Here is a 12,580-nt window from a genome sequence, read left to right as displayed (position 1 = left end):
CTAAACTCGAGTTACCTTCATTCTGGAAGAAAACAGGATTCAGTGGAAACAGTTCAGGATATCGTTTGGCCATGTCATCTTCCCTTTCCCAAGTGGCATACACGCCACCGTGGTTTTGCCAGTCAACTTTCACTAACGGGATCTCTTTGTTCCTCAGTTTCTTGATGGACTTAGAACCACAGAGACAAAATCCCAGGAGGGATACAAGGGGAAGGAGGCGGACTAACAGCCCCCGTCACTCTCATTTACGAAATCCTGACAGACAAAGGAGGAGGATTGATCCTTAAGTTCTGGAGGATCGCGTGAAGGAGCAAGATGAATTAATAAGGAAGATGACGGCGGACATGGAGGCCTTGAAGCGCCAGATGAAGGGAAAAGGAGTGGCGACAGGAGAGGGGCGCAAAAACAAAATGCCCCATCGCCGCTCAGAAGATCGTGGAAGGTATTCCACACCATCACAAGCTGAAAGTAGGAGTCTCAGAACAGGCGATACTCAATCCAGAACCTCCAGAACTCGTTACTCCAGGTCTGAGAGAACGAGATCATTGAGGTCTTACACAGAGGGAAGTACCTACCGACCCTCACATTCGCACCAAACATCATCCAAACAGACGGAGTTGCCCAGATCATCCGATTTGCGGATCATACTGGAAGAAAAGGCACGATGGAAGGAGGACACCAGGGCGCGCGACCCTCGCAGAGTTTCTGCCCTTCAACGATTAGCTCCTCGATCGCATGGAAGTGTCGAGGTTGGAATGCCATTACCACGCCCTGCCTACGAATCGACGGACAAAGCATTAGCAAGGCTGCAGACCTCGCCGTTCGTTCCGGCAATTGAAAACGCGCCCCTACCTACACGCTTCCTTCAGCCCAAATTCACTACGTACGAGGGGAAAACGGACCCCTACATTCACCTAAGCCACTTCCGCCAGGTTATGGCGGTATATCGGCGAAACGAGACTCTAATGTGTATCCTCTTCCCATCAAGCCTTGGCGATCTACGCTTGACTTGGTTTGAAAAACTTCCAGAAGGCAGCATAGCCTCCTAGACGCAATTGGCGGAGGCATTTGTCACAAGGTTCAGAATAAACACTAAAACCCCGGTGGAGATTGACCAGCTACTCTCCATCGACATGGGCGAAAAAGAGACATTAAGGTCCTACAATAGTCGTTACTGGGAGACATTCAACCAGATTGGGGACTGCCCCACCAATCTCGCCATTGCACAGTACAAAAGAGGCCTTCCAATCGGGAATAGACTGAGGGACTCAATCACCATGACACCACCCCTCACCATGGAAGCCTTAATGGAAAGAGTGCATCAACACATCAGGGTAGAAGAGGATGGCACACGTGCCAAATCAAAATCTGGCACGACCATAGTACCAGAGAAGAAGGCCTCAGCAAAGGTCAATGCGGTAGACCGTCCAAGCAGAAACGGACGAGGCAGGCGAGACAACGGAGAGGACCAGGATAAAAGATGGTTGAGAGTCCACACTGCCATAACCACGGTCTTCAAGAAACCGATCTACCGAATTCTGAGTGAAATACGGGATGAGCCTTTCGTCAGATGGCCAGCTAAGCTTGGGGAAGCTCAGAAGGACTATGACGAAAGATCACGGTGCACCTTTCACAAAGAAAAGGGGCACCGCACTGAAAATTGCACGCCATTGAGACAGCACCTGGAGGAGTTGGTGGCAGCAGGTCACCTGGATAAATACATTGAAGGAGGGGCCCAACCAGCCCCCCAGGACCATAACAACCCCAACGGAATGCCAATCGACGCCTCACCTCAAGGTGTTATCAATGTGATACATGGAGTTTTCGAACCTGAGCGTGTATGCGAGCTCAGAGGATTAATCAAAAAGGTTAAGCATTTAAGAGAGGTACAAAGTGCCCAACCTGCCATCAAGAAGGGGAAGACAGAGGCCACGAACGTCATGTCTTTTTCGGATAAAGACTTGGCAAGGATATATTGCCCTCACAATGATGCCTTGGTTGTTACTCTCCGAGTCAAGGATTTTGATGTCAAGCGGATTTTGATAGACCAAGGCAGTTTATGTGAAATAATGTATTACGACACCTTTAAACAGTTGAAGTTACAAGATAAAGACTTGGCACCTACCCTATCTTCCTTGATTAGATTCAACTCCATGCCAGAATGGCCCGTTGGCAAAATAATCCTCTCAGTCAAGGCAGGAAGCGTGACGAAACAAGTGGAGTTCTGGGTATTAAAGGTCCCCTCCACTTATAACATCATCTTGGGCAGAACGTGGCTGCATGCCATGCGATTGGTAGCGTCATCCTACCACCAAGTAATGCGGTTCCCCAATGATACCGGTGTAATTGAAGAGGTCTATGGAGATCAGATTATGTCCAAGCAATGCTTTATCACGGTGAATGGCAGCCGCGCTGCCAAAGGATACGTTCATTCGGTGGAAGAACCTGAGAGCAATGAACTGTTCGCAGATGTAGGCAAAGCAGCTAATCAGAAAGCGGTGGAAGACTTGGTAGAGGTAAGAATAGATGAAAAGAACCCGGATAAGTTCTTTTTGCTCGGTTCATCGTTGTCTAGCACTGAGAGATTAGAGGTCTTGAAATTTTTAACCTCTAATATCGAAGTGTTTGCCTGGACCCCATACGACATGCCAAGCATTGATCCCAACTTCATCTGTCACCAACTCAATGTCCACCCATCCGCCAGACCAATCATTCAACGCATCCGTAGATCGGCACTCCACCATGCCGAGATAGTGGCAGAAGAAGTAGGAAACCTGTTGGAGGCAGGAGCAATCAGAGAGGTGCACTACCCAAAATGGATCTCCAACACAGTTGTGGTGCCAAAGAAGAATGACAAGTGGCGTGTCTGTGTCGACTACAAAACAGTCAACAAGGCATGTCCAAAAGACAGCTTTCCTCTACCACGGATAGATCAACTGGTCAACCTAACGGCAGGGCACAACCGACTTAGCTTTCTAGATGCATACAGAGGCTACCATCAAATCGCCATGCATGAACCAGACCAGGAGGTCACATCCTTTATAACTCCAAGAGGACTATACTATTACAAGGTCATGCCCTTTGGCCTAAAGAACACAGGGGCAACATTCCAACGGATGGTCACCAAGATGTTTGAACCATTGTTAGGCAGAACAATGGAGGCATACATCGACAACATGGTGGTCAAGAGCAAGGATGAGAATGACCATCTCAAGGACCTAGGTGAGATGTTTGAGATCCTGAAAAAGCACAAGTTGCGCCTCAATGCGTCCAAGTGTGCATTCGGAAGGATCTGGCAAATTCCTGGGCTTCCTTGTGACCAACCGGGGTATAGAAGTAGACCCCTCTCAGATCAAAGCAATCCAGGATTTGGAGAGACCAAACTCAGTAAAAGAAGTACAGCATCTCACCGGCATGGCAGCAGCGCTCAATTGGTTCATAAGCCGGTCATCGGACAGACTACGACCATTCTTCCATGCCCTAAAAGCCAAGTTTGAGTGGGACGAAGAATGCGACCGCGCTCTGGAAAGCTTAAAGGAATATATTTCTTCTCCACCACTGCTGGTGACCCCAATTCCAGGAGAAAAACTCTTCCTGTACCTGGCAGTCTCTCAGTACGCAATTAGCGCAGTGTTGGTCCGTGCGGAAGGAATCCAACATCTGCCCATCTATTATGTCAGCAAGACATTGCTGGGTGCCGAAACAAGGTACTTGCCACTGGAAAAACTGGCATTGGCCTTAATGATGGCCTCAAGAAAGTTATCACACTACTTTCACGCCCACACTATAGTCGTCCTCACAGCTTTCCCATTAAAAGTTTTATTTGAGAGGGCAAACTTTTCTGGGCGAATCTTAAAGTGAGCAGTAGAGTTGGGACAATTTGACATCAAGTTCCAACCCAGAATCGCCAATAAGGCCCAAGCTTTGGCAGACTTTGTCGCAGAATTCACCCTAGGAAGTCATCATATCTGCCCAGTCGACCTGACTGATACAACGAAACCAGGGATAGAAGTTGACGCCGGAATAACGCAACCCCTGGTGTAAGATACTCAATCAGATCCCATGGCAGACCAGACTAAAGACAACAAGGAAAAAGCAAACCAAGCTACACCGAACCAAGACTCACCAACAAATAAAGACTTAGTACAATCAGATAGCGAGGGGCAGACCGCAAACATGGACCTTGAAGAAAACACCAGCAACATTCTTGACCCCACGACATCATCTGACCCCTACACTTGCTGGAAGTTGTTCGTTGGAGAGATGTGGAAGCTCTTTGTGGATAGAGCATCCAACCGACATGGTGCAGGACTTGGTATAGTCTTCATCTCACCAGACGGCCTAGTTGTTGAGCAAGCAATCAACCTTGGCTTCCCAGTATCAAACAACGAAGCGAAGTATGAAGCACTTCTTGCAGGACTCAAAACAGCATTCTACATGAAGGCCACCGAACTAATGGTCTACAGCGACTCACAGCTGGTGGTAAACCAAATTTCTGGCGACTACGAAGCAAAGGATGATAGGATGGCCAAGTACCAAGAATCAGTCAGAATAGAGATCAAGAAATTTGAAGTAGTGAGGATAGAACAGATTGGCAGGGAGGAAAACAGCAGAGCAGACGAACTAGCAGGCTTCGCTTCAATGGCAGATACTTCCATCCCTCATCCGTTGCTTATCGACTACTTACCAAGACCAAGCATTGAAGACCCCGAAGCGGAAGAGGTATGTTGCGCCGAGCTAGGCCCCTCATGGATGGATCCCATCATACTGTTCTTAAAAGATGGCGTCTTACCGAAAGAAAAGAAAGAAGCCAACAAAATTAGAGCAAAGTCGCAGCGATTTTGACTCTCCCCATCTATGGCATTGTACAAAAAATCCTTCTCAGGACCTTATCTAAAGTGTGTCCACCCCAGTAAAGTAGAAGCATTCTTGTTCGAAATACATGAGGGGGTGTGCGGAAGTCACCAAGGAGGAAGATCATTAGCTTATAGAGCCATTTCACAATGATACTGGTGGCCATACATGCAAGCAGACTCCGAGAAGTATGTGAAGAAGTGCGAGAAATGTCAGAAGTTCGCACATCAAATACATCAGCCGGCCAGAGAACTCCTACCATTGACCAGCCCATGGCCCTTTGCAATGTGGGGCTTGGATATAGTAGGACCACTTCCAACAACACCCGAAAACAGGAAGTTCTTTCTCGCAGCAACAGACTACTTCACAAAGTGGGTGGAAGCAGAAGCATTGGCATCAATCAAGGAAAAAGATGTGAAGAAGTTCATCTGGAAAAATATCATTACTCGATTCGGCATACCTAAAGCCCTCATATTAGACAACGACACCCAGTTTGATGGAAAAATCTTTAGAAGCTTTTGTGAAGAATACAAGATAGAGTTTTACAATTCTACACCAGCATATCCTCAAGCAAATGGCCAAGCAGAAGCATCAAACAAGGCTGTCTTAGATGGACTGAAGAAAAGGTTAGAGAAGGCAAAAGGCAAGTGGGCGGAGGAACTTCCTCATGTTTTATGGGCTTATCGCACCACACCTCGACGATTAACAGGAGAAACACCATTCTCCTTAGCCTACGGTATGGAAGCAGTAATCCCACTGGAAGTTGGCCTCCCCATAATTCGAAGCAAAAATTTTGATCCAGACCTGAATGGAGAAGCCATAGCATTGGAGCTCGACCTCACCGAAGAAAGAAGAGAAAAAGCACTAGTCCACATTGCCTCATATCAACAAGAGTTATCCAGGAAATACAACAAAACAGTGCATCCAAGGCAATTCAAAATCGGAGATTGGGTGTTGCGCAAAGTAATGGGAAACACCCTGGTGCCAGGAGATGGCAAGCTAGGGCTTAATTGGGAAGGTTCTTACAAAGTGGTTAGGTTAGCAGGCAAAGAGGCATACCACCTAGAAGGCAAGGACGGCAAAACAATCCCCAGGCCATGGAACACCGCCAATCTCAAGTATTTTATTTTTAGCTTTCCCCTTACATATATGTGTAATTCTCTCTTTCCTCAATAAAACAAGTCGATTCTTTTCAGCATAGTTGTTTTCTGTAAAAGTTAGTTTTAGTGAAGTTAGAAACATTCAAACATTTTATTCTAAGCTGGCTGAAAAAATCAACTTAGAGGTTGGATGGATTAAACCAACACCTTTCCTAAGCCCATGATAAGGATCCAGGCTGCAGGACGTTTGGTCGGAATAACCAAACACTTTACTTTAGGTTGACTGGAAAAACCAATATAAAGGTTGGCTGGATTAAACCAACACCCCCCCTAAGCCCAGGATAAGGATCCAGGCTGCAGAACGTTTGGTCGGAATAACCAAACATTTTATTCTAAGTTGGCTGGAAAAACTAACTTAGAGGTTGGCTGGATTAAACCAACTTTCGTTATTCTTCAGCCAAAGTAAGGGTATGGCTGAAGACGTGGTTGGCTGGATTGAACCAACTTTTGTTACTCTTCAGCCGAAGTAAGGGTATGGCTGAAGAGTGGTTGGATAGATTAAACCAACTTTTGTTACTCTTCAGCCAAAGTAAGGGTATGGCTGAAGACGTGGTTGACAGGATTAAACCAACTCTTATTACTCTTCAGCCGAAGTAAGGTTATGGGCTGAAGAAGTGGTTAGCTGGATTAAACCAAATTTTATTACTCTTCAGCCGAATTAAGGATATGACTGAAGAGTGGTTGGCTGGATTAAACCAACTCTTATTACTCTTCAGCCGAAATAAGGGTTTGGGCTGAAGAAGTGGTTGGTGGGATTAAACCAACTCTTTGTACTCTTCAGCCGCAGTATTTATATTAGCTAAAGAGTGGTGGGCAAGTCAGCCTAGTTAGATTGATAAGCTAGGACCGGAATAAAGTATTTAAACCGGAATAACAGTTAGTACAAAAGAAGATGATTCTCATTAATCAAGTTCAAAGCGATTACAAGGGAGGGGCTCCCAGCCCGGTTACAAGTCGAAGCAAAAAGGAGAAAAAGAAAAAAAAATATATATATACAAAATCAGCTAAAAAGGTCATCTATTTCGATATCCAGATCGGCATCAACCCGAAGTCCGGTTTCAGACGGAATTACAGTCTGAGTTGGGAGCTCGGTCTCGGCCTGGAGCTCGGTTTCAGCAGGTTGCTCAATGGTCAGATCTTCTACCGCAGGCTCCGCCCGAACTGATTGGTTAGCTGGAACATTGTCAACCGGAGTGTCAGTTGGCTCATTCTCTTCATTGTCATCGTCAGACGCTTCAAGGAATTGATTCTGAAGATCGGCTGCATACTCCGCCAGTGAGGCCGGAATAAAATACTGAGGAGCATTGTAGACCTCGGTGTCGGGACCGCAACTGAGCTGTTCCACGGCACCCATCCAGCCGCACTTGAAGAACAAGTCCTTCGCAGCTTCACACTGCCGGATGTATGCAGCTTCGCTTTCCTTGAAGCTTTTCAGCTCGGCATCTTCAGCTTTCTTCTTCAAAACGTTTATTTCGGCGTCCTTAACACCCTCAAGTTTCGCCAGTTCCCGCAAATACTTGTCTTTTATCTCAGTTAACGCTCTCTGTTTGTCAATATTAGCCGAGGTAACTAGTCCTGTTAGACGAGTTATCTCGGCCTCCAGCTTGGCCGTCCTCTGTTGGGATTGATTTAGTTCGACAGTCTTGGCTTCGGCTTCCGCCATGGCTTGCCTAGTTGTTTTCTTTAGCTCCAATACTCGCCTGTGAGTGATATTGTTTTTCTGAATGGCCTGCAGAAGAATTGTTTTTTTTTAACCGAGCTAAAACTTGGAAGAATGAGAAAGATCGAAAAAACCTACTTACCAGAATCATTGATTTCATTGAAGACCGGATGGACTTCAGTTCGGTGTTCAGTTGGTTGTGGTGGTGCTCTATGTCTGTTGGAAGACACACACTCTTGGCCAGATTGAAGGCCAGTACGTGATCCTTCTCTGCGACCACCGAGTCGGTGTCCTGGATATCTCGGTTCTGGAAAGTGAGCTTGGGTGCCCACTTGGAAGAGCTAGATTGGTCGGATCGCTTCGGCTGAGGGCTCGGTGGAAGGCTTGGTGGCGGAAAAATGGTCTCATCTTCGTCCACAAGGCGCTGCTCGGTTTGGCTAGTCCGGGCACGCTTGTTCACCCGAGATGAAGAAGGCTGTTGAGAAGGAAGGGCCACAATGGCCTGTTGCGTTTGGCTTGGTGGCGGTACTTTGGGTCTGTTAGTTTCGGTCAAGAGGGCCCTGACTCTGTTTCTCTTGGCCATTTCTTGTTTGGCTGTGAGAGGGACCAGGATAATTTGGGGCAAAGTTGGATCCGGTTCTGGGGCGTCCACAAGCAGAAAATCTGTTACTCTGGCTTTTCGGCGACCGCTGTAACGGTATGTCGGCTCAAAATTAAGAAGTTTGGCCCAACTTCTTTCTGGAAAACGAAGTGCGGCACAGATAGTGTTCAGATTGGGGTAACTGTACAAGGATTGAAGATGGGCTGAATCTGCATAAAGAAGACAAACTGTTAGTTCGGTTCAGGAATAGGTAACCGAAATAAAACAAAGCATGCCAACAAACCGAAGTAAATTATACCAGGTTCGCCTTTATTCCAGTTTATACTTCAGCCAGGGATTTGGGCTTGCTGGTCTTCAAAATTGCCAAACACCCAGAAAAAGTCATCATCATTCAAGTCTTTGTCCGGTGTGTTTTTTATTATTTTTTCTCGGCAGCGGTGTATTCTAAGATAGTAAACCCAGCCGTCTTCTTTTGACCCTATGGAGTACTGGTGGAAGATTTTGGCTAAGCCAAGGTTAATGCCAGCTCGACGGTTTAGCTCGGATATGGCCATTATAATGCGGTATGAGTTGGTAGAAAGCTGGGTTGGGCATATTCTCGTTTGCCTAAGGAATTCGTAAATTAAGGGTTGGACTGGAAATCTTAGTCTGGTTTCTATTATTGATAAAAGGGTAAAGGGTACAAAGCCCTGGTTTCCCCAAGGTATAACATCTTTTTCGGCTAAGGTTAGGTGGACATCATCAGGGATGTTATAATCCCTTCGGAATTCGGCCAAGCCACCCGGAGTGTTTACTAAAAACCTATATTTCCCCATTTATTTTATAAGTTATGAATAAATTAAAAGTTGTGTTAGCCCGGTCGAAGACTGGTGTTGTGTAGCTCGAATGGATTAGTAGGTAATGTTAGACAGTTTGCTGGACCGTGCTACAAAATAAGAAGCAAGAAAAAAGAAGTCCTACTTCGGCTATGTAGGATGTTATAGGTTCTATCTCGGTTTCAACAAGGTGCTTGGTAGCTCGAATGGATTAGTAGGTAATGTTAGACCGGTTGAGCGCCTAAGGGCAGCTTTCTGAGTTCGGTCTAAAAACTAAGAAAGCTGGTCTAGCCCCAAAGACTTAGATTGACCGAAATTAAGGTTTCCCAGTATGCTAAGTGCAGACTTAGTTCGGTTGGAAACCTCGGCTAAGGTTTATTAAGAAGTGGTTTGACTTATTGAAACTGCTGGTACCAATACGGAGTGCTAGTTCGGTTAAGTAGTTTGATAGAATGACATCGACTACAAACTACTTTTTAGTTCGGTTATATTGTAATTTTGGATTAAACTAAGTGTTCTGCAGACAGCTTCATGAAGTTTATGGAGTTCTTATGAAGTTTTTTCCTAAAAAACGCAAGGTAGATCAAGAAAATATGTTTTGCAAAAAAATAAACAGTGTGCCAAGAATGAAAGAAAGCAAATGCAAAGACCACAAAAGCAAAACAGGTTTGAAAAACTTACCAGGTGAAGAGAAGGAAATGGAAGTAGAAAATAGCAGCGAGCACGAGCTTCACAGTTGCAAAGGATGGAGAACAATGGAGGCAAAAGGAGAGAAGAAAGAGTGAATGGTGTAAGTGATTCAGAAACAAAGGGTTGTTTTATGGAAAGAGAAGGGGCAAAAGGCGGAAACTGTTCAAATTATGCGAAGTACGAGGACGGCGTGACAGCTGCAATAGGCCAATAAGGGCGTGCCACGTGTCATGGGAAGGAGAAACGATTCAGTTACTGTGATTGAAGAGACGTTTGAACCGGACAGGTACAGACCGGTGTAAGCCTAGCTCGGCTGGAAAGGCTAAAGAGGCTTAGCTCGGTAGTAAGGTTAAAATTTTTTAGCTCGGCTAGAAGAAAAGGTAATCCCATCATGCTGCGCAGATGGAATTAAGGGGCAATTGAGAGGGTAATTTGTATGAATAAATTGGGCCGAGATTGGGTAATGGGCCGCTTTGGGCCATAGTAAGAAAGGCAGAGTAAAATGACTTTTTTTAGCTCGGTCTTAGAAGGCCTTGTTGTTATCTCGGTTGCCACGGCCAAATTGGTTAGTTCGGTCATGGTATGCAAAACCGAGGTAGAAGTAAGGAAGTTTACTGAGCCCTTTTCCAGTCTTGATTTTGGGTTAGTTCGGCTTAAACTCTTCTATGGATAGCTCGGTCTTGGCATGTGAAGCCGAGGTAGGGGAAAAACGAGGAATAGCGGAACTAACAATTAGATCGGTTACTCCAGTTAGTCTAGCATGGCAATGTCATTTCGGTCATATTGGAGTTCGGCCATGGTAAAAACCATCTCACTTGGTTTAAGCAGTGAGGGGGGTGTTGAAGGATAAGTATTATCTTTCAGAAGTATGAATCCTAGGAGGACTCTACATGGAGGAGTAAGAGTCCTACTTGGATTGTGCCACACGGAACCTATAAAAGCTCACAAACATCACCTATGGAGAGGTAACACAACTTTGGTTCTTGGAGACACACAGCTTTTTGCCTACTTGTCGATTTTGTTGACTTAGGCATCGGAGGGGTTTCCGGCACACACCCCCTGGCTAGCTCACGTTTGTGTTTTCAGGGAGTAAAGCGACGACGTTTGGAGCAGCACAGACTTGATCAACAGAATTATACGAGAATGTTTATTTCTTTCCCGTACAGTGGAGGTCATTTAAAATTATTTATACCCTTACTATTAATTGTGCACATCACTAATATGAAATTTTTAAAAACAGAATAACTACTTATATTAACACATCCAAAATTATGAATCCCGTTATTTTACATCAATCACAAATTATGTTAAAATCTTTAAACAAAATCAAACTTCTCAGAATTGGGATGCCCATGCAAGCACCTAAGTAGATTTTTCTACTTCACGACCTTCACACACACCTTAAAAAAAAGAAAAGAAAAAGTGAATGATTAGACCATTTCTACATAAAATGACAAATAATAACACAAATGACAATTGTTGCTCTATGTACTCAAAAACTCACTCAAAACAGTCGACACTCTAAGGTCTCGTTTGGTATGAGGGTTTAGGCCAAAATAGTTATATAGAATAAAATAGACTATTTAGTCAAACATAACAAAATGTCATATTCAATTCATAATCATTTTATTTTTTCTCTCATAAAAATTTAAAAAGTCAAAAAACCTATTCCAAACGAGCCTTTTTAACGTCAAGCTAAAAAAATCAACCCACATTCCAAACGAATGCTAAATACCAAATGAATGAATTCTTTTCCTTAGATAATATTGTTGGGCCCAATACCATCCGCTCTCATTTTTTTTTTTTTGGTAAAATAAAAAAAAAAATTATAGAGAGTTAAATTTTTTAATTAACAAATTGAGATAGTAAACAGATGATAAAAAATCACACATTAGCTATCCTTTTTTTTAAGAAGATTTTATAAAATAAGAGAGAAAGAGGTTAAGGGTTTGTTTCGGATGATCTAAATAAGTGTACTTTTTGACTTTTTGGGAAATAGGGACTGGGCTTGAAGTAATGTGGTGGAGAGGTCATGTGACTTAAATAAGATGATGTGACTTAAATAAAATAGTGACTTTTTGACTTTTTAACTTTTTTAGAAGATGCCAAATCTAACTTAAAAATACAGAGATTCAAATCACATTAATCTTCATTGGGAAGAGCCAACATAGCTTGACTTTTTGACTTTTTAGTTATTTTTTTGTTTCGTTTGGTTTTTATTTTTAACTTTTTAACTTTTGTAAAAGAAAAAATATAATGATTATAATTTGAATGTGACATATTGTTTTATTAACTTACATAATCAATTTTATCTTTTATTCTTTTTTAGTTAAAAAGTCAAAACTAAATATCGCTTACACTTATGTTTAATTTTTTTTTAACAATTTTTTGAATTCCTTTATTTATTTTCTCTTACAAATATTTTTTGCATTCTCTCGCTTCTAGTCCTTTTATTTTTTTTTTGGTTAGCTTGGTCCATTTAAATGGTGTTTCGATCAAAATTTTGAATAAAAATTTATTTCATTTATTATTATTATTTCTAACAACGAATCCTTTGACAAATTCTTAATCATTAGAATAGTCAATTGTGCCAATCAAGTACTCTTTCTTGTCAATTCGAAAAAGATAGCATAAAAACATCTGTGAGGGAATATATAGGCTCCCACTTTGATACCTATGATCAATGGTCATAAGCTTTCCATGAGTCTTCTTCATCATTGCCAATTTCAATTAATCTAATCTATCATGTCACACTAAAGAGGTTCAATCGTGTCAACACAACAAAAATATTCGCCTTATT

General features: G+C 43.3%; 1 protein-coding gene across 1 annotated transcript in view; it reads right to left on the bottom strand.

Annotated features, from left to right (window-relative positions):
• Positions 1 to 7,677, bottom strand: part of LOC145792055 (uncharacterized) — a 50,932-nt gene extending 43,255 nt beyond the window's left edge. The window contains exons 1-2 of the mRNA XM_082872537.1: positions 7,327 to 7,677; positions 7,087 to 7,281 (exon numbers count right to left, since the gene is read on the bottom strand). Coding sequence (XP_082728663.1) covers positions 7,087 to 7,281; positions 7,327 to 7,677 — 546 coding nt within the window. The remainder of the gene's footprint in view (positions 1 to 7,086; positions 7,282 to 7,326) is intronic.
• Between the last annotated feature and the right edge of the window lie 4,903 nt (positions 7,678 to 12,580).

This window comes from Camellia sinensis, chromosome 5 (genome assembly GCF_055761805.1).
Source record: "Camellia sinensis isolate YWXY chromosome 5, ASM5576180v1, whole genome shotgun sequence".
Classification (NCBI taxonomy): Eukaryota; Viridiplantae; Streptophyta; class Magnoliopsida; order Ericales; family Theaceae; genus Camellia; species Camellia sinensis.
This window is presented reverse-complemented; position numbering and strand designations above follow the sequence as displayed.